The 23,359-nt window shown below is 41.1% G+C and overlaps 1 protein-coding gene across 1 annotated transcript in view; it reads right to left on the bottom strand.

The window, feature by feature from the left end:
• pcdh15a (protocadherin-related 15a) overlaps positions 1 to 23,359 on the bottom strand; it is a 483,603-nt gene that overhangs the window by 262,476 nt on the left and 197,768 nt on the right. Inside the window, exons 7-8 of the mRNA XM_062995172.1 lie at positions 7,627 to 7,746; positions 5,784 to 5,894 (exon numbers count right to left, since the gene is read on the bottom strand). Of these exons, the coding sequence (XP_062851242.1) occupies positions 5,784 to 5,894; positions 7,627 to 7,746 (231 nt within the window). The remainder of the gene's footprint in view (positions 1 to 5,783; positions 5,895 to 7,626; positions 7,747 to 23,359) is intronic.

Raw genomic sequence — 23,359 nt, 5'->3', positions numbered from 1 at the left:
CTGTATGAACAACAGCCAATTACTGTTCCTGTAGGCGCCCAGCCTGCCGGATAGCAGAGCTGAGATTCAAAATGACAAATTTGAAATGTCAGCTCTGGTGTGTTTCCTTTTTTTTTTTACTATCATGAACAGAAAAATCCGAAGCACAGTATATAAAAATCAGATTCATTCATTCAATCATTGTCTGTTTTACCACAGCTTTATCCTATTAAGGGTCATGGTGGGTACTATTCACTAGGCGAAAGGCAGGAAACACCCCGGACAGGTCGCCTGTCCAAAAACACTCGCACATTCATACCCACACTCATACCTAGTGGGACTTTAGCAGATCCAATTAACCTGACCCCATGTCTTTGGACTATGAAGGAAACTCCACACAGGAAGGACCCGGACCGCTCCACCTGGGAATCGAACCCAGGAACTTCTTCCTGTGAGATGACAGTGTTACCCACTGAGAAAGTTGATTAAATAGTGATAAAAAGTTGATGTTTTTATTCTCCCTGCTTCTCATTTTTATTGCTTCATTGTAACATCTTCTCTTAACAGTAACAGCTTATCAGAACTGTACAATTTACTGCTTTTTATAGTGATACAACTAATATTGAGCAGAATTATGCTCACCATATTGGTCCGGCCTTCCACAACAGTCCCAGTTTCTTATGTTGCCCCTTGGAAAACTTAATTGCCCACCTCTGGCATATACACCGATCTGGCATAACATTATGACCACCTTTCTAAAAAACAGCCCTGCAACTGTGATGCACTGTGTATTCTGACACCTTTCTATCAGAACCAGCATTAACTTCTTCAGAAATTTGAGCTACAGTAGCTCGTCTGTTTGATCGGACCACACGGGCCAGCCTTCGCTCCCCACGTGCATCAATGAGCCTTGGCCTCCCATGACCCTGTTGCCGGTTTACCACTGTTCCTTCCTTGGACCACATTTGATAGATACTGACCACTGCAGGCCGGGAACACCCCACAAGAGCTGCGGTTTTGGAGATGCTCTGACCCAGTCGTCTAGCCATCACAATTTGGCCCTTGTCAAACTCGTCCAAATCCTTACGCTCGCCCATTTTTTCTGCTTCTAACATCAACTTTGAGGATAAAATGTTCACTTGCTGCCTAATATATCCCACCCACTAACATGTGCTGTGATCAGAGATAATCAGTTTTGTTCTTCACCTGTCAGTAAACATAATGTTATGCCTAATCGGTGTACGAAAAAATAAATGAGACCAGCAGAGACCGTTATTACAGCATTGTTATGGAATTCCTTCAACCCTTCCACCATTCCAGCCTAAACACAGCCTAAATCTGTGTAGGTGCCTGACTGGTTAATAGCAAAGCCGACTTCTTAACTTTTTGACTCACTCGCTTAATGTGATTTTGCTAATACACCCATGCATTTTAAGGTTAAACAATGTATGCATTAAAACAATGTATGTATTAATTAAATTCCTTTTTATGAAGAAAAAAGAACACAGTAAAAGCAGACAGAAACATGAATGAAAATGTCAGAGCTGTAAGATCATTATTTTCTGTCTCTGCCGGAACCACTGTAGTGTGCAGTTTTGTTAAGCAGCAGACACTCTGATGAAGCAAAAATGTCGGTTGCCAGGCGTTATGAAAGCACAGCATATTTCTCGTTTTTTCTCAGGCCTAAGTTCACCTCACTGAGACTCGTTTTTATTGCTAAAGTCATCGTGCATGCTGTGTGCAGTCTGTCTTTTTTCTTTTTTTTTTTTTTCTTTTAATAAGTGAGATTTATTAAGATATGAAACTGGAAATAACAAAACAAATGCAGATGCAGATAACGCAACATCAACACATATCAATGGGTCAGCCTGGGGAACACTAACAGCAGGGTTGGGCAGTGAAATTACTTTTCCTAAAATATACAGATCTGCCATAACATTAAAACCACCTCCTTGTTTCTACACTCAATGTCCATTTTATCAGCACCACTTACCATACAGAAGCACTTTGTAGTTCTACAATTACTGACTGTAGTCCATCTATTTCTCTGCATGCTTTTTTAGCCCCCTTTCATGCTGTTTTTCAATGGTCAGAACCCCCACAGAGCAGGTATTATTTAGGTGGTGGATCATTCTCAGCACTGCAGTGACACTGACATGGTGGTGGTGTGTTAGTGTGTGTTGTGCTGGTATGAGTGGATAAGACACAGCAATGCTGATAGATTTTTTAAACACCTCACTGTTACTGCTGGACTGAGAATAGTCCGCCGACCAAAAATATCCAGCCAACAGCGCCCTGTGGGCAGCGTCCTGTGACCACTGATGAAGGTCTAGAAGATGACCAACTCAAACAGCAGCAATAGATGAGCGATCGTCTCTGACTTTACATCTACAAGGTGGACCAACTAGGTTGGAGTGTCTAATAGAGTGGACAGTGAGTGGACACGGTATTTAAAAACTCCAGCAGCGCTGCTGTGTCTGATCCACTCATACCAGCACAACACACACTAACACACCACCACCATGTCAGTGTCACTGCAGTGCTGAGAATGATCCAACACCTAAGTAATACCTGCTCTGTGGTGGTCTTGTGGGGGTCCTGACCATTGAAGAACAGGGTGAAAGCAGGCTAAAAAAAAGTATGTAGAGAAACAGATGGACTACAGTCAGTAATTGTAGAACTACAAAGTGCTTCTATATGGTAAGTGGAGCTGATAAAATGGACAGTGAGTGTAGAAACAAGGAGGTGGTTTTAATGTTATGGCTGATCAGTGTATATATACAGTACTTTGAGATAGTAATTATAGGCAGGGTCAGTGGGATCTTTAAACTGGACACACTTATTGATGGAGCTGGAGCATGGAGCTGACAGAAAGGCTACAGAGGACATGACTTATTAAAATTGGACTGTTTAGGATTTTATAAGCATCTCCTCGTCTGATCAATTTTGATTTTTGCTGCAACATGCAAATGTTAGGGTCAGAATTTGATGGAAACAGAATAACTCCATTGACTCAACCTTGCTGCATCAATAGTTCAGGCTGGTCATGCTCTAGTCTCCATCTAGGTGATGTTTTCTTGGCACACACTGTGCCCTCTGATACCAATATAGCATTGTTTAAATGTTTCAACATATCTGATTATTGTTAGAGATAGTGTGCATGCTTTTATGGCCACAATTTACCCATTGTATACTGGCTGTTTCTATAGAATAATGTGCCATGACTCAAACTTGGTCCATTAACATGACAATGAGTTCAGTGATCTTCAGTGGCATCATCAGTCGCCTGATCTATATATATTTGAGGACCCTTGGAATGCAGTACTTCTTTGAACTGAAGACCATGAATGTGCTGCAGAACTGTGTGATACAGCCATACCAACACGGACCAAATCAAAAAAAATTTAGGCTGTTCTGAGAAAAAAATGCTGGCCTATGCAAATGATAGGGCCAAAAGTATATGGACACATGACTATGAGTGTGTTTGAAAACCTAGTGAGCTCTCTACATAGACAGCATATTTTTTTTATATATATATATATCTATATATAATATATATATATATATTCTTTATGCGTTTTCTCCCCTTTTTCTCCCTTTTTTAGAGCGTCCAATTTAGAGCGTCCAATTGCCCCCATGCTTCCTCTCGGCCAATGCCTATCTCTGCTCTGATTGAGGAGAACAAAGCTAACCCACGCCCCCTCCGACACGTGGGCAGCATGCCGTATGCATCTTAGCAGAGGTCATAATTGCACCAGTCATGAGAGAGACCCTATCCGGCTTAGTCCCACCCATCTGAACAACAGGCCAATCGTTGTTCATGTGGCCGCTCAGCCTCAGCCGGCTGTGTACGTAACGTGTACAGTACAACAACATCTTTTTTCGCATATCCCAGCTTGTTTAGAAGCTGGGGTCAGAGCGCAGGGTCAGCCATTGTACGGCGCCCCTGGAGCAAACAGGGTTAAAGGCCTTGATCAAGGGCCCAACAGTAGCTGCATAACAGAGCTAAGATTTGAACCCTCAACCTTTAGATTGATAGCTCAAAGCTCTACCCACTAGGCTACCACTGCCCTAGCTTCTGGAAAGGCATCCCAAATGTATGACTGTTTAATAAAAAAGCATTTGTAAGTCAGATGCTGATATAAAAAAAAAGGGACTGGACCACATTTGACATTCAAATTCATCTTGAAAATGTTCAAAAGGGTTGAGGTCAAAACGTTTTGTTTTGTGCACAGGGGCACAATCATGTTGTAAGTGGAAATAGACTATTCCATTTATTTATACTATATAGCAATGTGTGTGGCTAAAATAACCAAACATGATTAGTTAGACGGATTAGTTAGACAGGTTGTCAACATACTTCTGGCCATGTAATGTGTGTACTTAATAGTATGTAGAAATAGCAACACACAGCTGGAGGTGTAACAATAAGAAATACAACCTCAAATCAGAAGAAGTTGGGACAGTATGGAAAATGCAAATACTCATAATAAAAAAAAAAGAGTTTCTTATATTTTTTACATTTGACTTTTATTTGATTGCAGACAGGATGAACCTGAGATATTTCATGTTTTGTCTGCTCAACTTCATTTCATTTATTAATAAACATCCATTCATGCTATTCAGGCCTGCAAAAAAGTTGGGACAGTAAAGCATTTACCACTTTGTAATGTTGCCATTCCTTTTCACCACACTTAAAAGACGTTTTGGCACCGAGGATACCAAGTAATTTAGTGTTTCAGGTTTTATTTTATTCCATTCTTCCTGCAAACACGTCTTAAGATGTGCAACAGTACGGGGTCTTCATTTCAAAATTCTCCACACATTCTCTATTGGGGACAGATCAGGACTGCAGGCAGTTCACCTTAAGCTTGCGCCCTTGGCCTTTATGCACTGAAATTCCTCCAGATTCCTTGAATTGTTTAATGATGTTATGCACTGTAGAGGCAGAAATATGCAAATCCCTTTCAATCTTTCTTTGAGGTACATTGATTTTAAATATGTCAACAATTTTCTCACACATTTGTTGACAAACTGGAGATCCTCTGATCATTTTTGCACATTAAAGATTCAGCCTTTCCTGGATGCTGCTTTGTACCAAACCATGATTACAATCACTTGTTGACATCAGCTGTTTGAAATCACATCATTATGTAGTTTTTTCACCTCATTACTAGCCCTAAATTTTCCCCGTCCCAACTTTTTTTGGAATGTGTTGCAGGAATGGGTGTTTATTAACAGATGAAATTGAGCAGATAAAACATGAAATATCTCAGGTTCAAACTGTCTGCAATTAAATATAAGTCAAAGTAAATGTAAGGAACACTGCATTTTTATTTTATTTGCATTTTCCATACTGTCCCAACTTTTTTTTTATTTGTTGTTGTATTATTAAGGACAGTATTTTGTGATTTGGGATGAAGCCAAGAAGGTAAGTACTCCTTAAAAATGAAGAAAAGCTTTTGCTGACTACTATCCAATCAATGTGCAATTGGGTGGCTAGATCAGCAACTTCTGTTTCAAAAAGTAACTTTGCCCAACTGCATACTCCACCCTCCACATAAAAAGCATCTATTCAACTTTTTGATGGCCTTCCAGGTATATTTAGAAGGAAACATTATCCAGGCTTTAATGGACAAATACGTCAACTAGAAAAGACATTTTGTGGGATAGATGTAAAAGAAACAAGCACAGGAGCACTTGGATGGAACATGGTCAGGGTAAAAGCCTACATTAAATTCCAGAAGCTATTAGAGTGACAGAAGCATCGAAGTGGAAGCTGAGAATTCAGTGTAATGTCTTACATTGGCCTGCACAATGATCAGGTATCGCGTCCTTTCTTCATAGTTCAGCCTTTCAGCCAGAACAATGTTACCAGACAGTGTGCTCGCCACCCGAACTGTTTGATTTGACAGCTGAGAAAGAGAGAAAGAGTAAAACTCAGGCAGCTGAATCATAATAATTTAGGATGAGAAATGTAGCTGCATATAGAAAATGATATACTATATTGCCAAAAGTATTTGCTCGTCTGCCTTCACACGCATATGAAATTGAGTGATGTCCCATTCTTAATCCATAGGGTTTAATATGGTGTTGGCCCACCCTTTGCAGCTATAACAGCTTCATCTCTTCTGGGAAGGCTTTCCACAAGGTTTAGGAGTGTGTTTATAGGTATTTTTTACCATTCTTCCAGAAGCACATTTGTGAGGTTAGACACTGATGTTGGGACGAGAAGGCCTGGCTCACAGTCTCCGCTCTACTTCATCCCAAAGGTGTTCTATTGGGTTGAGGTCAGGACAGGCCAGTCAAGTTCTTCCACACCAAACTGGCTCATCCATGTCTTTATGGACCTTGCTTTGTGCACTGGTGCGCAGTCATGTTGGAACAGGAAGGGGCCATCCCCAAACTGTTCCCACAAAGCTGGGAATCTCCAAAATCTCTTGGTATGCTGAAGCATTAAGAGTTTCTCTCACTGGAACCAAGGGACCGAGCCCAACTCCTGAAAAACAACCCCACACCAAACATCCCCCCTCCACCAAACTTTACACTTGGCACAATGCAGTCAGACAAGTACCGTTCTCCTGGCAACCACCAAACCCAGACTCGTCTATCGAATTGCCAGACGGTGAAGTGTGATTCGTCACTCTGGAGAACACGTCTCCACTGCTCTAGAGTCCAGTGGCGGTGTGCTTTACACCACTGCATCTGACGCTTTGCATTGCACTTGGATGCAACCCATTCCATGAAGCTCTCTACACACTGTTCTTGAGCTAATCTGAAAGCCAGATGGAGTTTGGAGGTCTGTAGCGATTGACTGAAAGTTGGCGACCTCTGCGCACTATGCACCTCAGCATCCGCGGCCTACCACTTCGTGGCTGAGTTGCTGTCGTTCCCAATCGCTTCCACTTTGTTATAATACCACTGACAGTTGACTTTGGAATGTTTAGTAGCAAGGAAATTTCACGATTGGACTTGTTGCACAGGTGGCATCCTATCACGGTACCACGCTGGATTTCACTGAGCTCCTGAGAGAGACCCATTCTTTCACAAATGTTTGTAGAAGCAGTCTGCATGCCTAGGTGCTTGGTTTTATACACCTGTGGCCATGGAAGTGATTGGAACACCTGAATTCAATGATTTGGGTGGGTGAGTGAATACTTTTGGCAATATAGTGTATCTTATTCCAAAAATGTTCTATTGTTGCATATGCATATGTTATATCACAGTTTAAACAGTTTACTACAGGACAAAGACAGAAAATACAAAAGTACAGAAAATACATCAATTAACTTTTAAAAGAAAATAAAAAAAAGACCAACACCAACTCGCCATTAACCGCCACTTAGAATCTCCATCATCCAAATGTCAGTTAAAATTGAGTTCAATTAGACTAGACACATGCAGGGTTGAGTACTGTCAGTCCTGATACATCTAACCATGACTTAAATAGAACTTTTACAGGATGTGAAGTAGACTAAAAGTTTATTTTCTTCAAAAACTGTGTTTCAAACTATGTTCTAATTAAAGGACATTTCGGTGCAGGAATCTAAAACCATTTACTGTAAAACATTTACAAAGAGAAAATCCGAAAAAAGAAGACTCTTTTGGGCACTGTATATGACACAAAAAAATAAGTAACATCAGTACCGGATCATTTGGGTTGTACTGGATGCCGTATTCAATTTGACCGTTGGGTCCATCGTCAATATCAGTCGCTCCGTTGTTCCCTGCAAAGCCGGTGAAGATGGTAGTACCAACAGGAGTGAGCTGGAATTCAAACAAAAAAAAATCATGTTAGAAAGTTAACTTCGCATACATCGTATCGTCGCTGGGCGACTACATGAACAACGTTTGGCTGTTGTTCATCCAGGGAAGGAAGCCGAATAGGGACCTCATAACTGATGCAATTAGGGATGGCTGGCTGGCTGATTGATGGTGTCTGCACAGAGAGAGGAATAAGGTGTGGCTCTCCGTACACAAAGCTGATCGGCATGTGAACTCACCTCGCGCAGGTGAAAAGATGCAGTCGGCTACTGCACACGTGTCGGAGGCGGAGTTTGTCAATTCGCTCTTCTCAATTGGGGCGGGAGTCAGCACCAGTAGAAAGGAAGCATAACGCAATTGGGTAAAAATTGGACGCGCTAAAAATCGGGAGAAGTTAACAACTACTAATAAGTTTAAAACATTTGAGCAGTTCTTTATTTCCTATCCACCTGTGTATTGGGTAGAATTTAGCTGTCACAAGGTAAGCAACAAAAACAATTAAACATTTCTTCTTGACCTCATAACACTGTCACCTTAGCACTCTAAATGCGACACATTGTGATGTAACAAAGGCCAAATCCAATCTATACATTTGCATCTACACATGATTTTATTCCTGAAGATACCAAGTCACATGTAACTGCCACTTCAATTTTCAATCATCAGGTTTTTGTGAACTACAATTCCCAGTGACCTAAAGTGGGAGTCTAACACCAACTCCATCCTCAAAAAGGCCCAGCAAAGGATGTACTTTCTGTGTCAACTGAGGAAACACGGTCTGCCACAGGAGCTGTTAAAACAATTCTACACTGCAATCATTGAATCTGTTCTGTGCACATCTATCACAGTATGGTTTGGATCAGCTACAAAACAGGACAGATGCAGATTGCAATGAGTTGTGGAAAGAGCAGAGAAAATCATCGGTGCCTCTTTTGCCCACCCTCCAGGACTTATACAAAACAAGAACCAGAAACCGAGCAGAAAAAAATAATCACGCTCAAACTCCTCACACCCTGAATATGAACTTTTTTAACCTCCTACATTCTGACAGGCGCTACACACAAAATCCAACAAACACAGTTTGTTTCCAAATGCCATCAAACTCATAAAACCGATTTGTTGTTTGCATGCCACACTGCATTTTATACAGTGTATAATACTAATTATTTTTTATAACTATTTATTTTATTTCACTATTTATCTTATGCTATTTTTCTATTTTCTGTATATATGCAAAATTCTGCCTAGCGTGTTAAATTTGTACATTGTCTACAAATAGTTTTGTCTGTATATTGTACTGTTTGTATATTGTAGAAACCTAACAACAGCCGAAAACAAATGTTTTGTGTGTGTAAACATACTTGGCCAAAATGTCATCCAAAGGTCATTAAAAACCTTTTTAATAGACGTTTTTAATAGACACGTGAAGGAGTAATAACTGCCAGCCCCAATACAGCTAACCATGACTTAAAAAGAACTTTTACAGCAATAAGAAGTAGGCTATAAAGTTCTTTAAAAATATAATTTTAAATAATAATGAAATATTAAATATTCTTTGTCAATAACTGTGTTTCCAAAAAAAAAAAACCTGCTAAGGCATTAATTATATTCATGTAAAGTGTTCTACAACAATAAAATAATGTGTAGCTACAGAAGTAGATGCATTCTAATTTGTGATACAATAGATTGAATCTGGCCTTTGTTACATCACAATGTGTCACACTTAGCATGCTCAAGGGACAGTGTTATGAGGTCAAGAATAACACTGCCCCTTGATCTCATAACTTATTCACTACACAATTGGCTTCCAAAAGCATGATATTTTATTTAATTTAAAAATATATAGCACACCAGCGCTGAGATTCTGAACTCCTCGGTTCCAAACCGGTCGGCTGGGCGCCATCTAGCGGGCATAATTGGCAGTGCTTGCAGCAGACTCTAATTGGCTTTCGTGTGTGCTAGGGCGGGATGACTGGACTATGTGGGTGGGTTCTTCTAATGCTCTGCAAGGACCCTGATTAGCAGATAGAGGCACCTGTGCAGAAGCATGAGTGAATAAGAAAGGGTCCGCTAAGTACTGCACACAGGTTGGAGGAGGCAGAAATATACCCTCCTCGAATGCAATCAGGGATCCCCAGCAGCGGAGGAAAAATTGACTACGCTAAAATGGGAGCAAAATGGGAGAAAATACATGAATAAATATAAAAAATATATGTATGTTTAGTGTTTATCAAGAATATTGTGTATGCTACCATACTTTACGACAACAATAATTGAATAGATACACTGATGAGCCAATAATATACTGTCCATACAGCCTTAACATGCCAAGATGCAGACTTCACAAAGACATCTGAAGGAGTCATATGGTTTCCGCTACCAGGACACTAGCAGCAGTACCTTCAGTGTTTCTACCTTTAGGAATTGGCTGTCCTACAATGCATCCTGTTGGCATCTCTTCTTTGAGTATATGATGCTTTATGTCCAAATGATCTTGGAGACAACAGGATTCTCTGGACCAGTCAAACCTTCCTCCATTGCTTTGATGTCCAGTTCTGATGCCTGCGTGCACACTGAACATTCTTTTGGACAGAAGTTAGCATGGGCAGTTTGACCGGTTCACTACCACAAAGCCCTATAAACATAAGACTTTGATGCAGTGTGTGTTCTGACACATTTACCTCATAACCAGTAATAAAATATTCTGCAAATTGAGCCACAGTAGCTTTTCTGTTGGTCTGTACCACATGCTATAGCCGTCATGGCATCTGGCATCAGTGAATCTTGGCCGGCCAACTGCCTGTTGGCGGATTGTGGTTTGTCCCTCGTCAGGCAGCTGTTGATGAGCACTCAGCACGTGCACTATGAGTAATTACCATCAGCCCAACCTGTAATACTTCCCGACCGTGACATGCAAAAGTGTTACAATATAGGCATTGCCTTGCACATTTTTTAAAGAAGGAGGGTGGTCTTAATGTTTTGGCTCCTTAGAGTAGAAGATTGTTTAGAAAGATATAAAAATTGTACGTATTTAAAAGTTTTGATAAAATAATACTGGGTAAAAAAAAAAAAATAATAATAATAAATATATGTATAAAAATAGTAATAATAATAATAATTATTATTATTATTATTATAATTATAATAAATAATAATAATAATAATAATAATAATAATAATAATGATTGATAATAATAATAATAATAATAATAATGGTAATGATTGATAATAATAATAATAATAATAATAATAATAATAATAATAATAATAAAATATAGTGATAATCTGTATAAGCAACATCAAGTCACAAACCTGGTCATAATCAGAACAAAAATCTGTGCACAAAAGAAGGGAAAAAATAGCAAGTTAGACAGACAGAAAAATAACAAAGCAAAAGAAAGCAGAAAAATACATAAAAAAAGAAAATAAATAAATACGCTGAATGTAGGTGGTGAAGTCAGGAGGCAGTAAAACTCCCTGAGGCCCTAAAAGCCTAGATGCACTTTTCTAAGTCACTCCAAATAACAGCCTCTGCTAAATGCTGTAAATGTAAATGATGGGCTTGTCAGAACCTACAAATAAGCTTTAGAGCCAAAAGTAAATGGTCAACCTAATATGAGCTTTTTAGAATTCTTATTTCAAAGCCATGGACAATAATTTAGAGTTGCTTTTACTGCTATAACAGCCTCACATATTCTGTATGATGTGTCTGTAGAAATGTGTGCTTATTTAATTAAAAGAGCATTATTGTTTACTAACGTTGGACGAGAAGAGCTGACTCAGAGTCAGTGCTCCAATTCATCCCAAAAAAGTTTAATGGGGTTAAATTAAGGTGTCTTCACAGATCACTTGAGTTCCTCTAGACCAAGCTGATCAAACTATGGCTGCGTCCAAAATCGCATACTTAAACACTATGTACTAAATTGGAGGCCGGTTAAGCAGTATACTCTTTCAGTACACAAGTGTGCGGTATGCACACAACCTTGGACGTACTACTTCCGCCATCTTTCCAACGTCACGTGATGCATGACGTCACATCGCTACAGTTAACAACAACTTTAAAATCAGACAAAATTTATTGTCGTTCTCCACAAAGCTACTGATTTTTGTCTTACTTACACTTGTAAACAGCCGACTCTTCGCTTTTCGCCATCTATCAGCTCCAGTTGAATTATGGGATAGATTATCGGACCGTAGAGTACCGTGTTTGCATACTCAAAAATGGCTGCCCATTTAGTAGGTCATCCATGTACCTTTTGTGTACTGTTTAATGAATTCGGACTACATATTCAGACACACTAACCGCTCTTGCATACTGCTTTTGCGTATTGTTCAGTATGGAGAGAGGGAGAGAGAGAGAGGTTTTATTGTCATTTCAGCTATATACGAGTACATATTGAAACTAATGGAAGTATGTGATTTCAGACGCAGCTTACGTCTTTATAGACCTCAGTTTGTGTACAGGTAATTTTTAAAGCTTATACTTTTCCATAGTTGATTTTATACTCATGCCTTCTATGGATGTTGCAGGAACATCTGAACTAAGTACAGTGTATCACAAAAGTGAGTACACCCCTCACATTTCTGCAAATATTTCATTATATCTTTTCATGGGACAACACTATAGAAATAAAACTTGGATATAAGTTAGAGTAGTCAGTGTACAACTTGTATAGCAGTGTAGATTTACTGTCTTCTGAAAATAACTCAACACACAGCCATTAATGTCTGAATGGCTGGCAACATAAGTGAGTACACCCCACAGTGACCATGTCCAAATTGTGCCCAAAGTGTCAATATTTTGTGTGACCACCATTATTATCCAGCACTGCCTTAACCCTCCTGGGCATGGAATTCACCAGAGCTGCACAGGTTGCTACTGGAATCCTCTTCCATTCCTCCATGATGACATCACGGAGCTGGTGGATGTTAGACACCTTGAACTCCTCCACCTTCCACTTGAGGATGCGCCACAGGTGCTCAATTGGGTTTAGTCCATCACCTTTACCTTCAGCTTCCTCAGCAAGGCAGTTGTCATCTTGGAGGTTGTGTTTGGGGTCGTTATCCTGTTGGAAAACTGCCATGAGGCCCAGTTTTCGAAGGGAGGGGATCATGCTCTGTTTCAGAATGTCACAGTACATGTTGGAATTCATGTTTCCCTCAATGAACTGCAGCTCCCCAGTGCCAGCAACACTCATGCAGCCCAAGACCATGATGCTACTACCACCATGCTTGACTGTAGGCAAGATACAGTTGTCTTGGTACTTCTCACCAGGGCGCCGCCACACATGCTGGACACCATCTGAGCCAAACAAGTTTATCTTGGTCTCGTCAGACCACAGGGCATTCCAGTAATCCATGTTCTTGGACTGCTTGTCTTCAGCAAACTGTTTGCGGGCTTTCTTGTGCGTCAGCTTCCTTCTGGGATGACGACCATGCAGACCGAGTTGATGCAGTGTGCGGCGTATGGTCTGAGCACTGACAGGCTGACCTCCCACGTCTTCAACCTCTGCAGCAATGCTGGTTGCACTCATGTGTCTATTTTTTAAAGCCAACCTCTGGATATGACGCCGAACACGTGGACTCGACTTCTTTGGTCGACCCTGGCGAAGCCTGTTCCGAGTGGAACCTGTCCTGGAAAACCGCTGTATGACCTTGGCCACCATGCTGTAGCTCAGTTTCAGGGTGTTAGCAATCTTCTTATAGCCCAGGCCATCTTTGTGGAGAGCAACAATTCTATTTCTCACATCCTCAGAGAGTTCTTTGCCATGAGGTGCCATGTTGAATATCCAGTGGCCAGTATGAGAGAATTGTACCCAAAACACCAAATTTAACAGCCCTGCTCCCCATTTACACCTGTGACCTTGACACATGACACCAGGGAGGGACAATGACACATTTGGGCACAATTTGGACATGTTCACTGTGGGGTGTACTCACTTATGTTGCCAGCTATTTAGACATTAATGGCTGTGTGTTGAGTTATTTTCAGAAGACAGTAAATCTACACTGTTATACAAGTTGTACACTGACTACTCTAAGTTATATCCAAGTTTCATGTCTATAGTGTTGTCCCATGAAAAGATATAATGAAATATTTGCAGAAATGTGAGGGGTGTACTCACTTTTGTGATACACTGTATATGGCCATATAATGCTACAATGAGTAGCTCATTGGTGAAGGTACTCGACAAGTAATTAGAACAGTTGCCAGGTCAATCCCCACCCCTGCCAAGCTGCCATTGTTGAGCCCCTGAGCAAGGCCCTTAACCCTCAATTGCTCAACCTGTATTTAGTCATAATTGTTAGTCACTTTGGATATTTATTCATATATTAGGATTTTAACGTCATGTTTAACACACTGTGATTACATTCATGACAGATCAAGTAGTTACTCATTTTACTCAGTTACACAATTTTGTATTTCTAATTCACCTCACTTGCATGTCTTTGGACTGTGGGAGTAAATCGGAGCTCCCAGAGGAAACCCACCCAGACACTCACTTTGGATAAAAGCCTCTGCTAATTGCAACATATGTAAATGTAATGCCTCTGAATACACTGGTTCCCTTATAGCCCTTTTCTAAAGAAATTATTAGACTGGTTGCTTAGAATTGCCGTAAGTGTGAGTAAAAATGTGTAAAGGGATGACCCAGTTCAGGATGTGGTCCCAACTTGCGACAGTTTTTCTATGTGGCGCCAAACCACTGGATTCATGATCTAGATCAAGTGGTAAGTAAAATAAACAAATGAATGAATTTATTTATTTATTAGGATTTTAAAGTCATGATTCATCAGTTCAAGTTTAATGTCAAACACAATCATGGACAATTTAGTATCTCCAATTCACCTCACTTAGTCTTTGGACTGTGGGAGGACTGTGGGAGGAAACCGGAGCTCTCAGAGGAAACCCACGCAGACACGGGGGAAACATGCAAACTCCACACAGAAGGGACGCGGACTGCTCCACCTGGGAGTCAAACCCAGGACCTTCTTGCTGTAAGACAACAGTTATGAAGGAAATATCTTCAGTTTCTAACATGTATGAGTTTTAGAAAGCTTGTGGGTGTAACATGTATAAGCTTTGGCTTATACACCGATCAGCCATTGTAATTCTACAATTACTGACTGTCGTCCATCTGTTTCTTTACATACATTTTAGCCTGCTTTCACCCTGTTCTTCAATGGTCAGGACCCCCACAGAGCAAGTATTATTTACGTGGTGGATGATTCTCAGCACTGCAGTGACACTGACATGGTGGTTGTGTGTTATTGAGTGTTGTGCTAGTATGAGTGGATCAGACACAGCAGCGCTGCTGGAGTTTTTAAATACTGTGTCCACTCACTGTCCACTCTATTAGACACTCCTACCTAGTTGGTCCACCTTGTAGATGTAAAGTCAGAGACGTTCGCTCATCTATTGCTGCTGTTTGAGTTGGTCATCTTCTAGACCTTCATCAGTGGTCACAGGACGCTGCCCACAGGGCGCTGTTAATTGGATATATTTTTGGTTGGTGGACTATTCTCAGTCCAGCAGTGACAGTGAGGTGTTTAAAAACTCCATCAGCGCTGCTGTGTCTTATCCACTCATACTAGCACAACACACACTAACACACCACCACCATGTCAGTGTCACTGCAGTGCTGAGAATGATCCACCAACTAAATAATACCTGCTCTGTGGTGGTGCTGTGGGGGTCCCGACCATTGAAGAACAGCATGAAAGGGGGCTAAAAAAGCATGCAGAGAAACAGATGGTTCTATATGGTTAGTGGAGCTGATAAAATGGACAGTCAGTGTAGAAACAAGGAGGTGGTTTTAATGTTATGGTTGATCGGTGTATATCACAGTGTATTATTTTTTGTACAGGTATGTGACTTAAAGTGCATTAATATATGCACATTTCCCTGTGCTCCAATTGTTTTCATCCCTCTAGTCAATTTAAACATTTAATATCAAAGCAGGAGCGGCTTTGTTTCGAATCAATCAATGACAAAGCAAAACTGAGAATCAATATTAATACGTTTTCCATGGTCTGTAATCTGCATTAAAGAAATATGCATTCCTGCGCCGACATATGCAATACATGTCCACTAGCTCTGACTGTCTAATGAGATTTTCAATCAGATAATGCCAATATCAATGAGCATTAGGCTGACAGCTCTGTGATTCATGCACAACGTGGGTTCCGACATCCCTGCGGGTGAGATCAGCAAGGTTGTATAAAGTACTGAACACTCATACATAAGTAAAAGTAACAAGACCTCTCGGAAATCCACCCAAGTTCAAGTAAGCCATGACTAATGCACCCAGGTTAAAGTATCTCACATTATCTGTATTCATGAATTTTAAACACTTTAAAATCAAATACTTTTTTTTTTAGATATTTGATGTCTCGTGAGTTATTAAAATGAGCATGTTATAATTAAGGCCCTACCTAATCACAGCTGTGGTAATCGCCTCACGGACCGTGAAATGATTGCTGTGAAATACAAATTCAAGGTTTGAGTTTAGCAATTTAACATTTATCATTCATGTAGCGTTCAAGTGCTTCATGTTTACTGGTTAATTTGCACTATGAGGCGTACCTAGCAATCCTACGGCAATTCAGTTAGCAATCGATTAGTCAAAATGTTAAAGTCTAAAGCAGCTAAAAACACTACTTCCGTAACTGAGTTTGGAAAACTGCCAACCAATTATGTGGACACGGGGGGTGGGGTGGGTATCAAAACATGGACGGGTATTTTTGTATTTGAGACAGAACACCACACTGTTGCTGAATGTTCTAGGTTTACATTTAGCTATTTATTTATTTGTTTTTTCTATTTATTTATGCATATCTCCCATTATTATCTGCCATTTTCTCCTGAATTTAGCACTGCCGATTTGTCCTCCGCCACTGGGGATCCCTGATTGCATCCGTGTTGCTGCTCACGCCTCCTCCTAGCGGACCCCTTCTTTTCACCCATGCATTTCGCACAGGCGCCTCTATCTGCTAACCAGGGTCCTTGCACAGCGTTTGAAGACCCCACTCACATGGTCTGGTCATCCCGCCCTAGCAGACACTGTGCCCAATTAGTGCACTGCCAATTGTGCCCACTAGATGGGCGCCCAGCCGACTGGTGGAAACACCAAAGAGTTCCGAATCTCGGTGCTGGTGTGCTAGTGGATTATCCCGCTGTGCCACCTGGGCACCCTCATTAAGGTAACTATTAAGGTAGGCTATGCTGTGTATGTAGCTTCCATTTATTCTATCATATTCTATCACATTTTACCGTGAATTTAATATGGCCCTAGTTATAAATAACATGCACTATTAATTATACTGTTATGAGCACTAGGGTGGCACAAAAATCTATGCTGGCCAACCATTAGGAACAGTTTGAGTTTTTGATTGTAATTCTCAGCAGTGCTACTGGCCTGGCTGGGAACTCAACAGAAACGAATGGTCATGTCTGGCAGAGGGAAGGGTGGATAAGGTTTCTCATAATTTGGCCGCTTCAACAGTTACTCCTGCTGTCTGGTCGAAGCGCCATTACATGTAGTGGTGGAACACAAAGGGCTCTCCATGTGGAGTATGGATCTCTGTGAGTATCTGAAGATGACTGGTGTAAAGAAGCATCCAGCAAATTTATGCAAGCTGGAGAACTCGGAAATAGTCGTAGTCTGCGGCCCTTCTCAGCCCAAGGACTCATAACAGAGAATTGAAAATGACTAAACTGGAAAAAAAAAGGAAATGAATGTAAAGAAAAAAAAAATATCAGCATTTTATTAAAAAGGAACACATCCCTGTTAAATGCTAGCTTTTGTGAACAAAATAATCATTTTAGAATTGTTTCCACCTTAACTGTGACCTTGATATTTAGAACAGTTCAAGAATTCATAATTATTGACTAGGGATACATCAATACCATTGTTCTGTAGTGAGTTGGAGGTTAATAAATATTTTTGCAATGTTGGTGTTTTGTTGTTATGTTTTGTAGAGAACGATCAGGTCAGAAATACTGTAAAACGTGTGTGCCGGTGTATTCTGATATAAACTATATTATCCCCCTGTCCCACCTGTTTACACTCCTCTCCTGCGTTTCCCCTCACACCGTATCCTGCGTTCTCATTGGCTGTTCGACATGTCACTCATTCCCAGTCGCACATCTCAGATCAGATATCTGACATGCTAGAAAATGCTAGTTGTTGGATAGCTCACACTTAGCGATCGAGAGCCGAGTTCTGATCGCCGAGCGAACGCCGAGTTGCTCCCGAGCCGGCAAATCTAGCGCTGACCAGTCACCGAGCAAAAATCAGGGCAAAAATCGTGTGGTGTGAACTAGGCATAACGCAGCAACGTGCACTAGGCACACGGTATCGGATGTTTAGTATCGGAGCCTCGTTTGCAAGTACGAGTACAAGTTAATGAGCGCGGTATCTGGCAAATACCCGATACCAGTATCGGTACTCATGCATCTCTATTATTGACTAAAGTCCCTCTTCCAGCTGAAGAAAAAAAGACTCATAGCAAAAATGCTGCCACCACCGTGCTTCACTGTTGATATGGTGTTCTTTTGGGAACATGTAAAGTTGCTTTTGCAAGAAACATACCTTCTGGAATAAAAAATGTAATCAAAAAATAAATAAAAAATGTTATAGAGAGCCACTCAAGTGGCGCAGTGGTAAAATATGCTAGCACACCAGAGCTGTCATCCGGCTGGGCTGGGCAGCTATATAACCAACATTTGACTGTTGTTCATCCAGGGAGGGAGCCGTTCATCCAGGGAGGGACCTCATAACTGATGCAATAACGACCTCTGCTGGCTGATTGATGGCGTTGATCAGGGTGTGGCTCTCCGTGCACAAGGCTGATCCACATATGAACTTGGCTCGTGCAGGTGAAAAGATGCAGTCGGCTACTACGCACATGTCGGAGGGGGTGTGTGTCAGTTCACTCTCCTCAATCCGGGCAAGGGTCAGCACCAGTAGAGAGGAAGCATAACGCAGTCGGGCAAAAATTTAATGCGCTAAAAAAATCGGGAGAAATAAACAAATGTTATAGAATGATTTATATAGTGATCAGTCAGTACAATATTCTGGGAAACAAAAAAGATAACAATTATTTATTATTTATTACCCCCTTCATGACCTGTAAGTCAGACAGCTGAGCACTTTCAGCAACAGACTCATCCAGCTCCGCTGTAACAAGGAACGGTACAGGAGATCGTTTGTACCAGCAGCGATCACGCTGTATAACACTTCACTAGTTCGGGACATCATCATCGAACACAGAACTACTATCAGGACAGACTCATGGAGCATGTTCTAGCACTGTTTATAAAGAATATACTACATATCTGTTATTATTTAACACTACAACAGCTTAGTATATCACATATTACATATCTCATCTAAAATATTTAATGCTAGGATACTTCTTAAGTTTTTTTATATTACATACTACATTATTTATTCTATTTATTCAATTAGATAGTGTGTACAACATTACTTGTGTACTTTAATTCTTTGTACTTTAATATTAAATGCTGTAATGTACCTGGAGCTGCTGTAATAACTGACAATAACCTATGGAATTAATAAAGTTATCTATCTATCTATCTATCTATCTATCTATCTATCTATCTATCTATCTATCTATCTATCTATCTATCTATCTATCTATCTATCTATCTATCTATCTATCTATCTATCTATCTATCTATCTATCTAATCTATCTAATCTAATCTATCTAAAAAATATGAGTGAAATGTAAATACTCCAAAATTACCACAGAGTAATATTTCTTTGTTGCTACACACACCTAGTTAATCAAATGTTAACAGTGGTGTGTTCAGTTCTCCTACTGAAGCTTCTGTATTAACACACACATACACACTTGCTGTAGCAGCGGAGTAATTTCATGCTCCACACCTCCCCTCAATTATGAAAATGTCTCGCAATTCAGAAAAGGTGGAAGTGCACGACTCCACACAATTACCAAAACATGTTCAGCATGCATCCACACAGATGCACTCCAGGTGTTATTCACACAGTGTTTAGTGCTGGCAGGTAAACACGCACTCGTACAGACACACACTATTTTATCTGAGTAGAAATAAATTTGATGAAGCGGTAGAGTAAGAGAAACTGTCATGCAATCAACCTCAAAACAGTCAAGTCTTTGAGCCATCAATCATGTCAGTGATTCCCAAACCAGTTCTTAAAAGTAGCTCTGTCTATGCAGCATCCTATGATAGATCAATGTTAGAGGGGAAAAACAACACATCTGAAAGGTGTTTTAGGTCATTGAATCAGATGCTTGCCAAGAACACATGCAGGCATTGGATGATGATAGCTGGGATTTATTGCCATGTCAGCATGTCAAGTTTCTGGTTCATATAATGGTGACAATGTTTTTAAAGGGCAGGGGTGTGGCTTGGTACTCCCATCATTTCCTTTAGTTTTATTAGTATTTTTTCCCCTTTTTCTCCCCCTTTAGTGCATCCAATTGTTCAATTTGCATCGTGCTTCCTCTCTGTCTATACCGAACCCTGCCCTGACCGAGGAGATCGAAGCTAACCCATATCCTCTCCGAAACATGGGCAGCAGCCAGATGCATTTTTGCCACCCACACATTGATGAGTGTGGCGCCACCTAGCATTGCATGCGGAGAGACACACCCTAAGGGTACTCTTCCTCATCTCTGTGCAGGCGCCTCTAATCAGCCGGCAGAGGTCGTAATCGCATTCTGACAGACAGAGACCCACATCCGGTTCTTTGTCCCACCCCCCAACTGAGCAACCGGCCAATCGTTGCTCAGACAGCCACTCAGCCTCGAACCGGTAAGGCAGAGCTGGATTCGATACGAGGTACTCAGAATCCAGCTCTGGTTGCAGCGTGTCTTTTTACCGCTGCGCCACCTGAGCGGTCACCATCATTTCCTTTATTACATAAGGTGTACCAGTTTGACGTGTGTTAAGTAGTTATGTATTTTCCCTGGTGAGGTCTTATCGAAGAGATCTTTGATGTTGTCTGCACGGAAGTGTTGCTGTCTTTGTGGCTGCAGGGTAGGGCATTTGATCAGTATGTGTTTAATTGTCAGGGTCTCGTTGCAGTTTTGACAGGTAGGGGGTTCATCTCCTGTAAGTAGGTGTTTGTGTGTCAGTTGGTAGTGTCCTATGCGCAACCTTGTGTGGATAACTTGGTGATGTTGGTTCTCCATCTTGTAACCTATTGGTTTTATGTTAGGTTTGATTTCTTGGAGCTTGTTGTTGGTTTGGTTATGTCCTGACTTCTGGCTGATCTGGCGATGTTGTCCATTCTTTCGTTTCGTTATATTTGGAAATACTTTTCCCTTTTTATATTTATGGACCACACTTTGTGGACAGGGACATTCAAACAGCTCTCACAAGGTTAAAAGCATAGAATTTTTTTATATATTTGATTTTATAAACCTGTAAGCAATTGATGTGGCTGAATCACCTAATTTTAATAATCAGGATGGGTGTCAAAATAGAGTTTTAACTTCTTTGGGGTGCAAATAAACCAAAATTAATTTGATTACTTTTCCAAATGAATGTTTTCCATGTTCAGGAATGCATGTACCTTTCAAGTTTCAGTTGAATATTCTCAGTTTATGCCAATAAAAAAACTAGGCTACTGTAATTTATTTATTTATTGTTACTGTATTGCATATTTTTATAACATTATGACCTAATATTGTGTTGGTGCCCCTTTTGTAGCCAAAACAGCCCTGACTCGTCAAGGCATGGACTCCGCTAGACCCCTGAACCAAGATGTTAGCAGCAGATCCTTTAACTCCTGTAAGTTGTGAGGTGGGGCCTCCATGGATCGGACTTGTTTGTCCAGCACATCCCACAGATGCTCGATTGGATTGAGATCTGGGGAATTTGGAGGCCAAGTCGACACCTCAGACTCGTTGTTGTGCTCCTCAAACCATTCCTGAACCATTTTTGCTTGGGGCAGGGCGCATTATCCTGCTAAAAGAGGCCACAGCCATCAGGGAATACTGTTTCCATGAAAGGGTGTACATGATCTGCAACAATGCTTAGGTAGGTGGTACATGTCAAAGTAACATCCACATGGATGACAGGACCCAAGTTTTCCAAAGCAGAACATTGCCCAAAGCATCACACTGCCTCCACCGGCTAGCCTTCTTCCCATAGTGCATCCTGGTGTCATGTGTTTCCCGGGTAAGCGACACACACGCACCCGGCCATCCACGTGATGTAAAAGAAAACGTGATTCATAAGACCAGGCCACCTTTTTCCATTGCTCCGTGGTCCAGTTCCAATGCCCATGTGCCCACCACTGTTGGTGCTTTCGGCGGTCAACAGGGGTCAGCATGGGCACCCTGACTGGTCTGTGGCTATGCAGCCTCAAGCGACAAACCGTGATGCACTGTGTATTCTGACACCTTTCTATCAGAACCAGCATTAACTTCTTCAGCAATCTGAGCTACAGTAGCTCAATTCAATTTGATCTACATCTACACAAAACAACAGTAGTGTTTAAGAGAGAGACACACAACACAACAGTAACACAGCACAGTACTGTGGTGTACATGATGTACTACTGTATACATAGTAATAACAACGTGGGTCGCACCTCGCCACCGAGGTGGCAGGTGTAACACAAGGTAGAACAACACTATGGCTAAAGACCAACAAACAAAATAAACTCAAAAATAAAAGGTGGCAAAAAAACTGATATCTATGATAGAAGCAAAAACATCGAATAAGCTCCTCAGCCAAAAGCAGAGGGACAATAGAACAGATAGATGAGCACATTAGTTGAGTAGGGGATATCACACTTTACACTCTCACCCATAAAAGAAAAGAGACGTACGTTGGAACACTTAGGTAACCATGCGCACACCCCACAGGAACATCTGTGACATGCACCGAGCAAAACTCACAACCACAAAGGACAAAAGGAAACAACAGGATAAAAGAACAGGGGTGAAAACTGAGATACCACAGCACTAGCTACTTAGTCCACCGTTGCATGACAACACCGTTGCTGGGTAACAATTAAAAAGAAGTGGAGAAACAGGGGGCTCTAGAGGCAGCTTGGCCTTTCGGGTGATTACAGTGATGGAAAAGGGTTCAGCAAAATGGCTAAGTTCCTCAGAAAAGGATTAAGTAGTGCCCACATCTAGGCAGTCGGAAGCAAACGATACTGGCGTCCAGGTACCACCAAGGCATGAACACCATGCGACGCAAAATCAGAGAACCAGCAAGTACATGCCCAACAAGAACGGCTTTTAAAAGGATATCCCTGGTGCAGTGCATCACCGCTGAGATGCAGAGCCTGTCTGATTAAAGAGAGCACCAACAACAGTCATCTGCACCTCCATGCCAACTTGCTGACCATTACAGGCAGGGCAGGTGGACATGATCCTGTAAATCTGAGCCCACTGCCAATCTTGTTGTATAACACACATAGACTATACATGTTTATAATACAAACCCAACTACGAAAAGCTAAACAAACAGACAGTCTGAACCACAGGCAGGTCAGTTTAGCACTTGTACTTCTTTAATACAAACCAATGCTATTGTTACAGAATGTGGCTTGGCATTGTGTTGCATCTAGCATATGTTTCTCC

Source organism: Trichomycterus rosablanca, chromosome 5, assembly GCF_030014385.1.
Source record: "Trichomycterus rosablanca isolate fTriRos1 chromosome 5, fTriRos1.hap1, whole genome shotgun sequence".
NCBI lineage: Eukaryota > Metazoa > Chordata > Actinopteri > Siluriformes > Trichomycteridae > Trichomycterus > Trichomycterus rosablanca.
The sequence above is the reverse complement of the archived record's forward strand: the minus strand, read 5'-3'. Positions and strand labels throughout refer to the sequence as shown.